At 49.1% G+C, this 16,989-nt stretch overlaps 6 protein-coding genes across 6 annotated transcripts; 2 read left to right on the plus strand and 4 right to left on the minus strand.

The window, feature by feature from the left end:
• Positions 1-28: 28 nt before the first annotated feature.
• On the minus strand, positions 29-1,446 carry EV420DRAFT_1300541 (uncharacterized protein; the record flags this gene model as incomplete). Its single annotated transcript, XM_060468385.1, has 3 exons — positions 1,216-1,446; positions 1,111-1,167; positions 29-1,052 (listed from the first exon to the last, which is right to left on the minus strand). The coding sequence occupies exons 1-3, from the start codon at positions 1,383-1,385 to the stop codon at positions 29-31; spliced, it is 1,251 nt and encodes a 416-aa protein (XP_060337842.1). The 5' UTR covers positions 1,386-1,446.
• EV420DRAFT_1326137 (cation efflux protein) lies at positions 1,447-4,694 on the minus strand. The gene is made up of 13 exons (XM_060468749.1): positions 4,548-4,694; positions 4,297-4,495; positions 4,163-4,248; positions 4,051-4,111; positions 3,749-3,997; positions 3,449-3,692; positions 3,199-3,399; positions 3,051-3,144; positions 2,912-3,004; positions 2,758-2,863; positions 2,067-2,711; positions 1,818-2,018; positions 1,447-1,762 (listed from the first exon to the last, which is right to left on the minus strand). The coding sequence occupies exons 1-13, from the start codon at positions 4,610-4,612 to the stop codon at positions 1,496-1,498; spliced, it is 2,511 nt and encodes an 836-aa protein (XP_060337843.1). The 5' UTR covers positions 4,613-4,694; the 3' UTR covers positions 1,447-1,495.
• Position 4,695: 1 nt separating this feature from the next.
• EV420DRAFT_1507896 (thioredoxin-domain-containing protein) lies at positions 4,696-5,779 on the minus strand. The gene is made up of 2 exons (XM_060471399.1): positions 5,566-5,779; positions 4,696-5,515 (listed from the first exon to the last, which is right to left on the minus strand). Exons 1-2 carry the CDS (start codon positions 5,683-5,685, stop codon positions 4,910-4,912), a joined length of 726 nt encoding a protein of 241 aa, XP_060337844.1. The 5' UTR covers positions 5,686-5,779; the 3' UTR covers positions 4,696-4,909.
• A 32-nt stretch (positions 5,780-5,811) lies between these two features.
• Positions 5,812-9,662, minus strand: EV420DRAFT_1507905 (fungal-specific transcription factor domain-containing protein). The gene is made up of 21 exons (XM_060471400.1): positions 9,438-9,662; positions 9,364-9,371; positions 9,294-9,305; positions 9,220-9,243; positions 9,148-9,164; positions 9,071-9,094; positions 8,991-9,018; positions 8,698-8,937; positions 8,592-8,646; positions 8,532-8,543; positions 8,297-8,480; positions 8,210-8,237; positions 7,906-8,161; positions 7,770-7,853; positions 7,700-7,709; positions 7,551-7,642; positions 7,396-7,498; positions 7,102-7,344; positions 6,844-7,049; positions 6,666-6,791; positions 5,812-6,610 (listed from the first exon to the last, which is right to left on the minus strand). The coding sequence occupies exons 1-21, from the start codon at positions 9,513-9,515 to the stop codon at positions 6,008-6,010; spliced, it is 2,433 nt and encodes an 810-aa protein (XP_060337845.1). The 5' UTR covers positions 9,516-9,662; the 3' UTR covers positions 5,812-6,007.
• A 1,894-nt stretch (positions 9,663-11,556) lies between these two features.
• EV420DRAFT_1300551 (uncharacterized protein) lies at positions 11,557-14,653 on the plus strand. Its single transcript, XM_060468386.1, has 5 exons — positions 11,557-11,951; positions 11,999-13,212; positions 13,267-14,155; positions 14,213-14,240; positions 14,299-14,653. Exons 1-5 carry the CDS (start codon positions 11,673-11,675, stop codon positions 14,469-14,471), a joined length of 2,583 nt encoding a protein of 860 aa, XP_060337846.1. The 5' UTR covers positions 11,557-11,672; the 3' UTR covers positions 14,472-14,653.
• Positions 14,654-16,517, plus strand: EV420DRAFT_1507913 (uncharacterized protein). Its single transcript, XM_060471401.1, has 2 exons — positions 14,654-15,302; positions 15,361-16,517. Exons 1-2 carry the CDS (start codon positions 14,827-14,829, stop codon positions 16,358-16,360), a joined length of 1,476 nt encoding a protein of 491 aa, XP_060337847.1. The 5' UTR covers positions 14,654-14,826; the 3' UTR covers positions 16,361-16,517.
• The last annotated feature ends 472 nt before the right edge of the window (positions 16,518-16,989 follow it).

Genomic DNA, 16,989 nt, shown 5'->3' on the forward strand with positions numbered 1-16,989 from the left:
CATACAACTTCGTATAACGGTATACTAGTCACCAGGAGTTGCCTATAATGCTCAGCACCAGCAGAACCTTGACAACATTAGCCTCAAAATGTTTTTTTTTGTAAAAGGAAGGAACGCACTTCTCATTATTCAGCCATACAACGTTGTTCGAGGCCTCCGCTCCATTCCACTTGAACGCTGGAAGATGCTCTTCTCGTTCTATATGCACTGCACCGTGCTCCTGCGCTATACTCTTGTGTACTTCCGGTAGATTCCAGATTTCTATTCTCTCCATCCCGTGCATTCTGGCAACGAACTTCAGGGCTGACACCAGGTCCAAAAAATTTTCCTTGCCTGCCCGTAGACGAGTAACGAGGAGAGTCGGCGGTTTCATCTCGAAGGTCCACGTCGCCATTGCAGTATGTTCATCGGATGTTGTCATGGTCTTGCCGGGCTCTATGGGCCCACAGACGACGCCCCAGTGTTCTACTGAAGGCTTGAACTTTCCCCAGACATGCTCCAACCTGCTTTTTTGGAACTTTTCAACACCTTGTCCAGGCAAGAAAGTGAAGAAAGTCTCCCCAACGCTCGAAGCCAGCGACATGGCCGCCATGTCCGCCTTGATTCTCTGGTCGTCAATAGAATGCAGTGTTTCCACATCACTTGCACTGAGCCATTGCCACCGTCTACTAGTATCGACGTCCGTGTCGCCAGCTTCAACATTCCATATGGTAGAAATAGCGTCTCTTACTATCCAGCCTTGGGTGTCAGTCGTAGGGCCGCAGGATTGATAGAAATGGCCGACATCACTCCACAACGCTGAGAAATGACCATGTGCCAACCAAGAAGGCTTCTCCGGGGGTAAACCCCATGCTGCCGGAAACGTAGATGGCAAAGACGAAGGAGAAGCTAGTACCCAGTGTAGCAGGCGCATCATATGTTTCGCGTACCCTTGGCGTCGAAACCGTTCCGGCGTAAATACCGACGCGATTGCATAGCAAACTACTTCCCCTAGTGCATCGTTATCTAGCTGCACACTATTTCTTCGAAGGACTAGACCCCTGCGCCGAAAGCTAGCTCAGAACCAAATATCAGTAGCTACCAACGTTCTACTAGTTTGAGGTTACTTACGTTTCGCACGAACACTTGAATCCCAGTGATTCGGGGTCTTCCCGTGAACATAAAACCCTGATTTGAATCAATATCTGTCGTGATTTGTTGCAGTTAGAATCTTACCAAGTTGTCAGTCTTCTATTGGACGCGTGCTCATCACTATCCATTTCGGCGTCCCGACGCAGATATTCCTCCTCGGTCATGGATCTTCCCCATTCCTTAAACGATCGACGCCTCGATTCGATTGTCTGCGCCTGTGTTGCGGGAAAGAGGGACAAAGACAAAAGGCTCATCGATGTTCCGAGTCAAATTGACCCGCACAGCCACATCCAGACCTTCACACAGAAAATGTTTACATCCAACACTGAGGCTCCAAATCTCATGTCATAATATACATACATGGTTACGTTGTTGTATAACCCTTGACCTCCTCGGCCTGTATCGTCAACTCCTCCAAACCATTAATTCTCTGCCGCAGAAGAGTATCAACACGTTCGATGACACGATCTACTTGCGTGTATGACAATCGTTGGCTGGAGTGTGGACCACCAGGATCGACAGACGACGAAGATGGTGTGAGCTGTATATGTATTGATCCAATCGTCTTTGAAGCATCTTTGGGCCAAAATCGCGGTTGTGAGTAAGAGGCGAGACCTTCAATAGATGTTAACTGTAGGAGAATACTATTAGCAGCGTTAATAGGTTACGTTTCTGACCAGGCGAACCTCAGACAAAGCACTCTCAATCTTAACATCGCGTTCAGCAACATCCAAGCATAGAACCTTGCCAGTATCGATGACTAAAGGCAGTACACTTCCCGCGATTAGGACAGCAATAAAAAGAGAGGCAATTGGATCAAAGCCCGTCCATCCATACACCTGGATTAGCAATGTTGAAACGATGACGCCTACAGAGCCTAGGGTGTCCTGCAAAGGAGGATCAGTAAGAATACCCCGGTGCAAACTAGTTCGTACCGCCATGACATGCAGAAATACTCCACGCATATTATCGCTGTGCCCCTCGTGGTCATGATGGTGAACTGAAGGAGAATGAGACGTTTGGAGATGATGATCATCACTAAAGCGATACGTCGGAGTAAGAGGCGAAGGGACATCATCATATGCAATAACGTGAGGTGCAATTGCTGAGAGAACCGAAGTATCATTTGTCGGATGGATTTTTAGTGAAGGAGGAACATGGCGCTTGGTACGCTCTGCATACGCACTCGGAAGATGCGAAAGCTCGGGTCCGTGAGAGTGGTAACCGTTGACCTGGGGAGGCGGCGAATGCGAATGGCTGTGGGAGTGTGAGCGCGAATGATCAGATTCGGAGTGCGATCCTGTATGTGGGTGTGGATCCGAGTGAGATTCCTCGTGTGATACATGGAGAGATGGCGATTCTAAATGAGAATGCGAAACATCACAGTCTGGTGAATGTGAGTGCGAATGTGGATGTGAGTGACTATGCGAATGCGAATGGGGACCTGGTGACATAGGTGATGTAGAAGGTGAGTGTGAATGACCATTGGGCAGAGAGATACTATGAGATTGATGGGGAGCATCATGGTTGTGGTCATCCGAGTGCGAATGAGAGTGTCCATGAGAATGCGAATGACCTCCCTAAGAATATGTCAGACACAGAAGCAGAACTACTGTAATGACATACATGATGGTGATGGCCGCCCATGGCGAACATCCCAAACAAGTTGACGGCCAATCCTAAGGAACTGACCAGTAGTAACTGGCTTGTGTTCATTTCTGGCGGTTCCAAACTATGACCTGTCAGTATAAGTTTCTTCCTGTTCAAAGGAGATGCCCACATTCGTTGGATAGCTTCGAAGACAATAAAGATAGATATCAAGATCAAGAATATACCATTTGCGAAGCCGGAAAGTGTTTCGATACGACCATATCTGGACCATATAAGTACGCCAAATATGTACCGCAGGCTTTACTCACCCATAAGTATATCTCTCGTTGGGTTCCCAGGTTGCCATAACGGAGGCGAAAAGTCCTACGCCAATTGCCATGCAATCAAAAGCCATATGGATCGCTGAACATCCAAGATAAGTGACGTTATCCACAGAACCGCACAATAAGGACTGACCATCGGAAATTAGGCCCAAGCTATTGGTCCACACACCATACAGCATTTGAACCAACATGTACGCCATATTGAGCATCAAAAAGTAGAAGATCTTTCGAGATTCTGCATTAGACAATATGGTCTTGAGGTATGATCGGACCAGACGTGAGGTAGAAGTACGAGGAGCGGCAGTCATAGACTCCATACTTTCTGGTTGGAGACCTGTAGATTCAATTAGCATCAGTTTCATCGCAGAGCAGCACTGATGTACCGATATAGATTAGGGAAGCCACGAAGAGATCCGTCCAACGGGGAATCTGCGAAAATGCAAGAGGCCCGAATATTGATGCAAAAATAAGAGTGAACGGATAGGATAGAACAACATGTTGCGGTATGGGAGATACATGTGCCAATGATCGCGTAGTCAATGGATGGAAGAATAGCAGCGAATACGCTATGAAAGGAATGGCAGCCAACGAGATCAAAGGGAGTGCCGGAGTTGAGTTTGATGTGAGCTGTAGAGAATGATTGATGAATGTCTATGGTTTGAATCTCAGACAATTCAACGTACCACTGTCCTAAAGATGTAGAACGGTAGGGCAAAGATAGAAGCACCAAGCGTGGTGGCAGCGATTGTGAACGTGGTGCCAAGAGAAACCGTGATGACTCCTAGGGTGTGGTCGAGGGCAGCTGAAGATACTCCATGGATGAGCAATGCCACATAGCCGGGCATTAAGCGGGCGAAATTTGCAGCATCGAACTCTGCGTCTAAAAGGGCGGAGAGAACAAAGGCTACGACGATTGCGAGAGCCTTCCGAGGCTGGTGTACCTATTAGACAACGTATCGGACTCGGATACACGGAAACGACATACAGAACGCGTGTTGAGGACACTATCAACCCATAGTGAAGAAAATTGGGTGAAAAGGGTGACACTTCAACACTCCGTCAGAAACACGCAGAAAAAGAGTGGTATGTAGGCATACCGTATGGATGAGAGCCTATACAGAGCCGTGAATAGACATGCCTGTTGGGCAAAGAGAAGCAACGATGCTGTTCCAAGTGCAGACCACTGGCCGGATAAGCTACAAATGTTCTCAGTACAATAGAATGAACGCACCTCGATATTTTTCCGCCGTGCCAGCTGACCAGTCAAGCCCTCCCAAACCATAACGCCCACACCACCGCAGGCCAACACTCTCATCACGACCCAAAAGATGCCTACATCGTACTCCAGGAGCCAATCCTTCCCTAGGTGTAGTGATGTCGCGAACAATGCGTTTGAAATCAGTATTTTCGGCAGGTGTCTACTGGGAACACTGGTCGCGGAAGGTTAGCGATGGCTAACAACAGACCTAGAGAGCACCCTACGAAGTAGACAAGACTTTTGGGTTCAAGCTTATTTTGCTACGCGTTTTAGCATCTGGGACCGGCATGCTACGAGAAAAGAGAGACTGTAAAAGAAGGGAAAGAGCAAGCGGTAAATCTACAATGACCCGAGGAGATCACCCTCACAGGATAACGTGTTTATGTAACTCCGGATGCTATTTATTCGCCGGACTCGACGATAATATTTGTACAGATACAATTTACGGCACTACACTTGTACTGCATACACGGCGTCAGCAATTGCAATTTCTATGCGGTCTTCTTAAGTCGTTCCCGAACTGCCTCCAGTTTCTTTTTGACCTCTGCAGCCAGTGAACATTGCGCGAAATCTTGAAAAAACCAAGTTACTGACCTGTTTGCTGACTGGCAGATCCTTCGAGTAGACCTACAGCGTTCTCGAATGATTCTTGCGCCGCATTCACCATATGTTTCACACCCTCTGGGTCAGTCTCATCTTCTCCCACTGCAAGCATAACATCGCCTAACCGTGCCCATCCCTTACCCCACCGTTCGTCCAATTCAGTTGCTTTTACCGCATCAGCAAGCGCTTTAGGTAGGTTTTCCTTACCTCCGAGACGGAGATACGCCAAAGCACGATTCGCATACAACTGTGGGGATTTTTGCGCATGAGATATCGCGGTGGTGTATGCTTCAGCAGCAGCAGTATATTCTCCCGAAGCAAAATGCTTGTTTCCCTCTTCCTTCGCTGCCTCTGCTTCCGCCGACAAAGGTACGACTCTAGCCGCATGTCGAGTAATCATGGCGGCAAGACCCCGTGGGTCGGCGCCTTGCAAGAAGTCGACCTGTTTACCTGCCTTGATCGCGATGAAAGTAGGCATGGCTGATATCCGGTATTTTGACGAGATGGCTTTCTGTGCATCGACATCGACACGCACGAATATCGCTTGAGGGTTCTTCTGCACAAACTGGGCGAAAAATGGAGCGATTTGCTAGAGAAGTGCTCAGGATACGAGATCGATGGATCGGAGATTGTACATGCCTTGCAAGGTCCACACCATACTGCGTGAAAGTCGACGAAGACTGTTTGCCCTGCTGCTGTCGCAGAACGGAGAGTCTCGTTCCACTGCGTGACAGATTCAATTTCGACTGGGCCAGACATTATGTATGTAGATAGACAGCACTCGCAGGCGCTTTATATATGAGTACAGCAGCAGTTGTAGTAAGCAAGGACAGCGTCAAAAGAGAGTTATATTGTAAGCCACTTAGTACATGATGACATCATCTGGTCCTATGTCGCAATTATTGGCGGCGTGACCGGAACAGCATAAAGTGCAATAAACAAGAAATATATTTGTCCTTGCGACGTTATAAAGATACACGACCGTAATATGAAGCAGCAACTAGAGCGATACAAGTACATGCCATAAACAAATACATCTGAAAATCCAACGACATCAAAAAAAAAGTACGCCAAAAATATGTTAGATCTGCTTGTATTGCGCCATAAAATTTGACCACGAAACCTGTAAATCATGATCCGGTGGAGCGCTGTACTCCCCAGGATGTTGCATGGTATACTGCCCATATCCAACTCTAACGTTGGCCCCATTACCGTTGCTATATCCATAATACTCGGGCATAACGTCCAACGTCATCCCATGCTGGTTCTGCGGTATGTTATATACCATGGCGCTCTCCGATTGAAGGGGCACGTTAGGGTACAACGGGTATTCTGCCAATTGGTATTCTTGTTGCGGCTGAGGGGTATATGTTTGCCACTGGTTCACAGATTCTTGCATTGACTGATAACCGCCTTGGGGTTCTTGAGTGATGGGTGAACCGGGGCCGGGCGGTGATGCAGGTTGAGACACGGGACTAGAGCCAGCTTGGGAAGAAGGGGAAGAAGGAAGAGAAGACGTTCTCCGTGAAACCAGTCGTGTCGTACCACCTAGGGCTGCGAATTCATCAACTTCTTCTTTGACACGGACAGCGGGGTAGGGACGAGATATCGGGTCAGGCGGTACGAGCCCGCGCACCTTCGAAAGAGCCGTATGCGCCCGTTCTTTGAGCTTCTGGAGGACTGCCTGCAGCAGAAGCGTGAGACAGAAGTAGCAAGAGAAGCAATCAAACGTCGCGTACAAGTATCTTTACAGTCCTGGAACTTTCCGAGACTTGGGAGAAAAGTTGATGGGCAGATTCCAGGTGCGATAGCGCCGATGGGGCAAGGGCCATCTGAGCTTTCATGGCAATTGAACCAAGCACGATCTGATGCTAATTTAGTACTGAAACTCGTGGAAGACAAGGAATGTGAACTTACCGCACAAGAAAAGACGTGGGTAAACAAAAACCACATGCGCTCCGTTAAGGCGGGATGTTGCTTGAAAAGGCTCTCCACCAAGCCCACGAACGAACATGCGCTGGTATAGGCAGCCAGCACCGATTGCGCATACTTGCTACCCATAGGATCCAAGGGATGATCCTCAAGTGCTTGTGCAAAGAACCCTCGATGCATATAAAAAAGTGCTTAAAGGAGATATGAGGTCAACTTCAACTGCAGAAGCGGAACGTCACGTACTGATCTCCTTGATCGCAAATGCAATGTAGCGCTGCATAGTCAATTGCGTCGAAGGTTGCTCAAGCTCCGGTCCCATCCTCGCGCCGCCAAATCCAGGCACCTGGAGGCTCGGAGGAACATAGTAAGACCGTACCTTTCTATCCAGATCTTGCAATGTTTTGTAGCTGGGCGGACGCGCACCAAAAGCTTGATCATGGACAATGGACAGACATTCCGAGGCGAATGTGTACTTCCAAGCAGAGACTGGCAAAAATGTTCAGAGAAATGGACGACGAGATATGATATCGGACTTACAACTCATTTCTCCATTGGCATTATGAGTACCCGGTGCATCTTGAGGAAACTTGGCGTCCACATGGACATTAGCGAAGGATGGAGGCCTTCCATAAGTGAGAGACTGAATGAATGTCACATTCTAATGTCATCTCATCAGGAACAAGACTATTCACCTGCCATGAATCGTAGACATATAATTCCCAGAGAAGACAGCGCCTCCGGTAGGATTCTTCTGGATCAAGATTCCACTTGCCGCTATCACGATCTACGGGCGCAATCACCAATCATAAGGGCAAACTGTCAGTGTACTGATCATGCTTACGGAGTCCAACCTGTGGATCAGGCATATCAGGCAACGAGCCACAAATTAAAAAAGACATTAAATGACAAACACTTTGCGCCAACTTTACTATGATTCCCATCATTACCCAACGAGCTTCGGTGTCATTCCAAAACATGAAATGACACATGATGAACTGTTTTCTGCGTCAATAAGATGCTCATAGGGTTCATGAATGAGGAACTCACTAATGCCTGTATCCCCGGAATTGACTGCTCCTCAAAGACAGAGTTGATGGAAAGCGCAGCCTTTGCTAGTTGATAATACTGAATCGCTTCAGGTGAATGTGCTGGCAATTCGAGGTCCATCAGTGCACCCATGGCCAGGACCATGAAGAGTAGTGCTAGACTGTGAGAATTGATCGCCTCGCCATAAGGGTACTCTTGTTCATACACAGGGCGAAAGATAGTATCAAAATAGTCTTTCTGGCTGATGGGCATATACCTATCGAGGCCGATGAGATGAAGTCCAGGAGATACATGTGAAACTTACATCCAAGCCGCATGTCGGTAGTATTGTTCTTGTGAACATGTTTCAGCCTGGCTTCTGGGGCTGATAACACAACCGAAGAAGGCATACCTGACAGTCGCCTAGCCACAGATGCGCTAGGCAAGTAACCGTGTAGAGAGTGCCGAATCTCGTCAGCACATCTGCTAACAGATGGAGTGAACGGAAATGCGTGCTCAAGCCATGGCAGTTCCATCGGAATCGTGATTTCAAAGTTTGTGGGCAAGTCATCATCTTCTTCGGAACCTTCTTCGTTCTGGAAACGTGGAAGCCCGAAGGTTAAAAACAAGGAATTTGCAATTCTTACCTTCAGGAGATACTGTGAACGTGATGAGTTATGGAAGAGATCAGCGATTCAGAGACTTACCCAGGAATTGGCAGCTTGGCCAAAGAACGACGATCGTCCTCGTTCCGATAGTGACCTGGAAATGGACGCTTGAGTAAAAGGACGGGAGAGGTCAATTGAATCATACAGGGAGCCGAGGGCGTTAATTGCGTCTGCATTTTCCGCGTGGTTCTCCTTTTGAGTTTGCTCGTCGAGTCTCTCTCGTTCCAGTGGACGCTTAATCTGTAGGAGCTCTTCGCTTAGTAGAGGGTGAGGATGGGGGGAATTCAAAGAATGTGATTCAGCGAGGGCATCTTCGAGCTGTCGCACGCGAGTTGATAGTTGTCCAATCTTATCGTGGAGCGCCTCAGTATTGGCGAGGACGAAACTAGGGCAACGATTGAATGAAATCAATCGACATTTAGTTACGTGAAGACACACCGATTTCCCTTGCCGGTCGTCAGAGACCCTGGATACAGTCATTACAACAAATGCCAGACAAAATCTGGTACATGAAATACCATCAGGACATATGGGACCACATCCTACACAGCAGGTACTGAGATACTGACGCCGCGTCGAAGGATAAATGCCATACCCTTTTTCACGCAATTGCTAGTACACAGATAATAAGCATATAGCTACCACAGACAGAGCGAACAAGCTTTACCTGCAAGGAAACACACGACTACACCTGTACGGAGCATGAGCCGCGGCTGGGAACGGAAGCAAAATAAATCATACTTGAGCTTCAATCTAGAAATTATGCAACAGATCAGCTTTCAGGGGGAGATAGTGAACACGCGTATCGCACCTCCTGCACTGGACAGAACAAGACAGGTCTGAATAAGCCTCCCGAACTGAGAATACAAGGACGCGACACTGTACCTCGGCACAGCTGAGAGCAGCTCCCCTGCGTTTATGTCGTTGCACTAGAGACGAGTCCTGTGGATAGGCAGACGCCATAGGATGGTTGTGGTAGTGGAGAGCGGTGAAGCAGTCAGCAACGAGCCATTCGAGGATACAGTGCGTGCTCAGATCTGAACCCAATACGGCAAGTCTGCCGGTGACGTTGTCCTTGTTTACCCCTCTCCGACCATTTGATTTCTTAGCTCTTACTTAGTACCCGAGCGTCTAGCGCAGCGCTCGATAGAATTTATTTTTTCTACTATTCCCAATGGATGTCCCGGGGATCCATGTTTTGATTTTTCGTTCTCCTAGTTCCACTAGTGAAATCGTGCCATTCGGTATCCTGGTGGGTTCTCAGGTTCTTTCTTTTGCTTCCCTGTCGGCCCTGCAAAATACATACACTTATATCAGTCAGCCATCAGCTCTTTGCCCACAAGCTAGCTTTCGCTGCGGACAACTGGGGGATACCCCAGTGGCATCCGGAAAGGCCGACACTAGTCACGTTACTGTTTCACACATGTGCGTAACAATATCTTTGATCTAGAAATTCAGTTTTCCTTGCTCATGACGCGTTATCACAACCCCGTGGAGTTCTTGGCATCGAGGCAGTATGCTGCGAATTACCAAGAGCAGAGCGATCCTTCAGGTATCTCTTTTCCTTTACTCATTTGAAGGTCACAGGAGGGCTGGCAGTACTGGTTTTGGCCTTCCCTGACTCGGGACTCTACCACCGTCCTTTCCCCGTGATTCCACTCAAGTACCCGCATGTCCTTGTTATTTCCTAACGGGTCTCGGGCCATAATATATAGTATTCAATCCCGGGTCAAACGAACTCGTCTCATCTTCTGCATCTTCCACGTCGGGCATCGACAGTCTTCCCTCATTCCTGGTATACAACGATCGGGCTATCTCGGTGAACATTTCAATTTCAGTGGCGATTAATAGCGTTGTGGCACTTTAGTCCCTCTACCAGCCCCGGATTCTTGTCGAAAGGACGACTATCAGCCATCCTCGGGCGGCATGTAGGTTTACCTAGTAAGGAAATGCTGAGCCAATAGGGAGTACGCGGTCGTTCCTCGGAAACCTCGACATCATTCGACTTGTTCTACGAATCTGTCTTCATTCCCAGCGTTCTTGTTCGCTTTAACTTCCGAAGAACGGAAATGTATGTCGTATCTGTACAAGACGCGGGCTTATCAAGTACCCGTGAACGTTTCTTTCTCCTGCGAGTGAGATTCACCTAATCTGGCTTGGATCTGGTCATTGTTCTTACACTGCAGGCGACGATGAGTACATTGGGCGTCTTTCTCGACTGATTCTCTATGACTTACCCTAGTCTTTCTGAAAAAGGGTTCGAGCACCTAGGCACCGCCATGCACGTTCTTCATCCGACGAAATCACCGAATTCTTCACACGTTGTTGTTCGGAAAGGCGGGATCATCGACGCTTTCGTAAAGACGGCGGTTGGCCGCAATTCACAGTTAATCGAGACGTGTGGGTGACATTTCGTCGAAGCCTTGCCACTGAACTGTGTACTACGGCTCCGGCGAGTTACCGTTCACGCAATGCCCGGTGGTCCGATCTCGTTACGATCCATTATCAATAATATCGGTTACCGCTCAAGCATATGCAAGTCTCAGCCTAATTGCCACAGTTTGTCGACCTCTGCTCGCTTGCCATGCTCTGCTTCATAAATCGCTGGGGCCTGCGCTTCAGGGCAAATCACGCGGAACTTATTTCCCATACCTTCTGTCAGACCGCACTGACAACGAACAACGACGTCGGCGACAGCAAATATTATTCAAACACGTAGCCTAACGTCAAGATCTAGACCGTTTTCTCTCTGTGTACCGGCAATTGCGTACAAACGGTTTGAACTCCAGTATAATGTATAAGGCCTGTTGAGCAGTGATCGCGATCATGGCAACTAGGGGAAGTTCAAATTACTGTGTAGACGTACAATGTCAATAGTCGTATTTACTTTGTTTCTCCACTATAATATTGCTTTTGTACGCAAACCCGAGTCGCAGGCAAGATTATTTGCTTCCTAAGCTGGTGCATCCATATCAGGACTGTGCTGTCCAAATTGGCATCAGATGATGGGAGAACATCAACCCTGTGAGGCAGATTTTTGCTTCTCTTTTCTGCTTTCTTTTGCTGTCTCTATGTCACTTTTCATTTTCTTTGCTCTATCCCCAGTTCACCTGTAACAACATGTCTCTACTATCACTGCCTGAGGACCCGGGCAACTTGTCCGATTCTGGAGAGCATAATACCTTGCCTCAACCCAGATTTCCCCACACTCGAGCCCAACTGTCGGCCTTGGCGCGCCAGTCTAAACCCATAGATGGCTTCGAGGGTGATATTGATGGCGAAGAGATTCGACGGGTCTCGTCGTCGCTGGTGAATCAGGTCGTGGACCTGCTGGTAGAGGAACGCGAAGACGAGCTGAAGGCGCTCGTGAAGGAGTCCTTTGGCCTGGATGATGAGACCGTGCGTAATTTTTTCTCTGGCAATATTTTTTCTTGACCTTGGGATAGGCGGAGCAGGGTGTCTTAGATCTCATGCACAAGCACCGAGACGACGTTGCAGGTGTTCCATTTCTCTTTCTGACGCCCATCCGTCGTCCTATTTCGAGACCGTCATCAAGGGCGTCTACTGCGTCGGGCCGTCTGCATCAAGCTCGTCCAGAAACACCGTTGTCGGCGCCTAGCTCACCACGAGCTCTTGTATTTCGCCGACCTCACACACCACTTGCTTCGCCGCTCGCCGTCGGCCAGGCGTCGTCTTACATGTCGGCGCGCGGCAGTGACTACTCGCCTTCGTCGTCGCCCGTTCTCTCACATGCCCAGGTGACCCATGCTCATGCCCAATTCACAGCCAGCTTACCAGCCTCGCCGTTGTCATCACCGCGCCTGCTAAATGCCAAGGCTTCCGAGTTCAAGCCCATTCAACGACCGCTCTCTGCTGCATCATCTAACCCGGGCCCTTTACGTGCAGATACCCCATCACCAGATCTCTGGTCGCACAGTCCGTTTAGAGCCACGTCTAATCTAGCCATCGCGGCTCCCCTTCTTCCTGAGCAACCTTTGCTTACACGGTCACTCACGCCCAGTTCCTCTCTTCGTTCTCCGCTCTTCCCTGATGAACACGATAGTGATGAGGAGGATCCTTTTGATCCCTTTGCTCAGAAACCTGTGCCATCTTTCAATACGTTTCATTCCGCGGATTTCGATGCTCAGTGGTCCGGGTCGTCTAATTCCTCTATGTCCCCCGAGGATCCCAGAATCGGGGAGATGCACAATCAATTCCAACCTTCGTACGCCTCGTATGAATCATTGCTCTCTGAAGACCCTCTAGAAGAGGATCCAGAAGCAGAAGCAGAAGCTGCTGCAGTACTCACCGACGGGATGACGCCATTTGACGTTCTCAGTTCTGTGTTCGGTTCTACTCTTGCGCCTTCGGAGTTGGAGGAGGCCCTCGCTGCCAATGCGTACGACTTTGATCGTGCGATGGCTTGGCTCGTTGACCGAGCTTTGCCGTCTGTGCCTCAAAACCCTCAGGTTCGTATGCAGAATATGGGAGGCCGAGTAACTCTTGTCTCTAGAGAAGCTGTGCGTGGTCGAGGAGGCTTTCAAACCCAAAATGCACGGCCGGCTCCTAGATATGTTAATGGACGGCCCGTTCAAGGAGGGAATAGAGTCTGCCGGTATTTTGTCGCTGGCGAGTGTCTTCGGGCGGACTGCAGATTCAGGTATAGTTCCGTGTTTTACATGTGATGCTCAAAACTAATTTTCATTTCATCTAGTCATGATTTAGAGCGTGCTCTGTGTCGTTTCTGGCTTCGGGGAACATGCGCAAAGCAGGATAGCTGCGAATTTTTGCACCATCTACCTAAGGACGTTGATATAACGAGCCTGAATATTGCCATGTCTCGTGCTAATGTAATGCCAGGCACTGGTCCGCTTGCTGCTCATACGGTTGGACTAGAGGAATTCCCCGTCTTAGGTTATGAAAATGGCAAAGGTAGACGGGGAGGATACGCAGACAGAGCTTACGATCCCGGGCGAACAAGATTTGCCGCGGCTGTCAAGAAACCAGCTCCAGCAGCTCATGCCGATAGTCCCGCACGTCGCGAAGCCATGGGCAGTTCAGCCGACAACCTTCATACTCGATCGGCGATTGTCGCACCCAAACCATCGCCTCGACTTAAACTCCGTCCTCCGGCACTTCTGCCCACGCTCCCCACGGGGGAGTCGGTGAATTCCTTGTACATGGCATACCGTGCTCGCGCTTTGCAACTTGGTGCAGCTCGAAATGCGTGTTTGTCTCGTGCCGCAGACGCATGGAGGCGAGGAGACGGCGCTGCAGCGAAGCGGTTCAGTAGGGAAGGACATGATTTGAACAGCAAGATGAGTGCAGAAATGGCGTCAGCTGCCGGACACCTCGTTCGTGAGCGCGCAACGCTGGCTGAGCAAGCTGTTAGAAACAGGGATGCCAGCTGGTCAGACGACCCTGGTGATCGAGCTGCTCGAGGGCGTGTCTGTGGTGGGGGTTATGGTGTCATCTTGGGAATCGCGAGAACCGATACTGGAGACGGTAAATTGACTCCTGAGGAGAGGACAGAGAGTATGCTTGATTTACATGGGTTGCACTCGAATGAGGCGACTGAAGTTCTGGAAGATTTCTTACTGGCAGTGAGTTAACAGATGTTTCTTTTTGCTGAGCACAGCTAATTCGGATGTTTTTCGTAGTTGGAGGCTGAGCACTTCTATGGTTTAGGTGAGCTGCGGCGTAATCACGGAAATTTCTTGGCATTGACCCCATTTTTTTTTCGCAGCATACATTGTTGTCGGCGAAGAAAAGCACACTGGTTCGCAAGATGTGGCTCGCGGGGCATCCCGAGCGCGACTAGCAACCGGCGTACGCGAATGGCTTCACCGATGGGGATACCCTTGGAGCGAAAGAGAAGGTATAATATGTGTTGACGCACTGACGCATGCGTCTGAATAGAAGAAAAACAATAATGGGATACCGTGTATGTGTTTTGAGCAGGCTGAGCAACAAGTGGTGTACAATATGATAGGAAAACTGGGACAATTGATTCTTGTAAGTATAGTCATTGATTTGTATATACTGATTTTTTGCATGTTTGGAATATATATGTCTTCTTGTTGCTACAAACCAATGGGGGCGGTGGTGGTTGTGGGTAACACCCGAGTCGCATCGCCGAGTGGCTATTACTATTAGTATTTCCGAGTTGGAACACGTCGCGAAGGAACCACGTGCACCGTTTCACATGGCAGGCGGTGGCAGCCAATTGTCCGGAGACCGCTGAAATCTGTTTCTACTTTCATTCACGACCACGATGAACCTCCACGCGCAGTCCGAACAGACTGATAACCACCTAGAATTTGAAGTCCCGCCTACCGCCATGTCGCAGGCTTTCCATTCTCCTTCGTCTCCCAAGGCCCAACGACCGTTTTCTATTGATCTCAGTCTCGAACTTGAACAGCAACTGGACATGGAATCGCCACCAGTAACCCCCGCATACAACGCCCATACTCACGATACACGTCCAAAGCGTGAATCGCTCGACCCGCAGGTTCTTGCACATATTGTCATGCAGCTCCGCCATTCATTAGCCGAAATGACCAAAGAGCGGGATGATTTGCTTCAGCTTGTCTCAGGGGCGCACTCAAACGAAGCAGAGCTCAAGGACGCTCTGCAAGCCGTAACAGAAAAGGCGACAGAGTTGGAAGAGGAGCTCATGACGGCGAGACGGAAAATGAAAGACGATGAGGATGCCATTGCGATGCTGCGGACAAAGGTGGAAGAGAGCAGGTATGCCTCGACCTTGTTTGCTTGGTTGCTATAACTTGTCGCTTACTATACTATCTAGACGTGGTCTTATGCGGCTTCAATCCGAAAATCAGAACCGCAGACAAAGTGTCGGACCGATGCCGCTGGACTTGTCTCGTGCGGGTTTCAACAATTTCAGCACCCCTGGGTCGTCCAAGCGAGCCTCGTTCACCCCTGCTACAGGTTCCCACACGACACGTCCGAATGCTCATCGACGTATTTCATCAGTTTCTGATACATGCCTTGATGATCAGTCCTCGCAAACGCTAATCGTGCCCCCCGAACTGTCAGCCACCTCGTCTCGCCGAATATCAGGTATCTATAATCGCTCTCCTCAAGCCGACAGAGACTCGTTCAATCTGGAGCTAGAGGCGCTGCGGAAGGAACTGCGGGCGGTGAAGGATGAGCTTGAAGAGACCAAGCACGAGCTCTCGGAGGCTAATGAAGCCAAGGAAGCGTCTGACACGTGTGTAAACGCATTGCGGGAATTTATTTCCGAAAACAATGTTGGAACCGTCGACCTTGACGCTAGGGACGGTGTAAAGCTGCCTCCTTTGCCTGCCACCACGACCGGAGATGAGACAGAGGCAAAGAAGGCCAGTGCTGGATGGGGATTCAAGCTGTGGAAAGTCGATACCTCCGTAAAACCTGCCAATGGTCCTAGCTCGACCGCAACAACTTCTACAGCTTCACCTGTTATCGCACCTTCCCCCCAATTCAATGCCTCGGGAGTACCGCTCACACGAAAGATCGGTGGCTTTTTCAGTTCCCGAGGGAGCGTCTCCTCAACCGCTTCAAATATTACCAATTCAGCCCTTCAATCGAACGCTGCCACTCCTCAGGTTCCTCACCGTGATTCGGTTTACAGCTTCTCGGACGCGTCTTCCATGAATGAGCCGCTGAGCCCTACAAGCGAAGAAAGTTCACATAATGACGTGGTAGTGCGTTCATTATCGGACATAGGGAGTCTGGGTGGATCGTCACCTCCGTACAGTAACGGAGTGGCAATGCATGTCGAGAAGGAAGTTTTGGCATCATGATGGAGCGGTTAATATCTTTTTGCCCGTTAGACCACTTACGACCGTTATGAGCATTACATTAGTCCCTTGTCTCGACCTTTTTACTGCTACGATTCGAGTATGTAACTTTGAATTCGCAATAGTTTTGTATCTCAATATAATGGCTGGATTTGAACAATCTACACTTGAGCTTGAGGATGTGAGGAGCCTATTTTTCTAACGAAACAGCATTACGTGACGACTCTAAAACGTCTTCCTGTGCTAGAACATGGACCCTCGATGCAAGTATCTATGCAACAGAGAATCATCACTGACAGATTTTAACCCGCCAATTGTGGACTTCCGACCTTGATCCGCCTACTATCAGTGCCGTTAACCCCGCTGCAAGGTGCTCATGACATCGAGTTTTCAATACTGGTCAGTCCACCGCACATCTTCATGGGGCGGTCAGAGCTGATCTCTTTCCATACTAGTCCTAGCGGAACATTCTACGGCCTTGCTTCAACTTGTGTACACCGAGAGAGACACAGGGTGAGTTTACGGATCACGGTGATCTAGATACGTTTTTCCTCGGAACCGCAGGATCATGTATTTGTCGGTGAGTGCGTCATTACGTGGTCGTCGAACGTCTTTGTATTCTTAATAGGAAG

Source organism: Desarmillaria tabescens (genome assembly GCF_030435595.1).
Source record: "Desarmillaria tabescens strain CCBAS 213 chromosome Unknown EV420scaffold_3, whole genome shotgun sequence".
Taxonomy (NCBI): domain Eukaryota; kingdom Fungi; phylum Basidiomycota; class Agaricomycetes; order Agaricales; family Physalacriaceae; genus Desarmillaria; species Desarmillaria tabescens.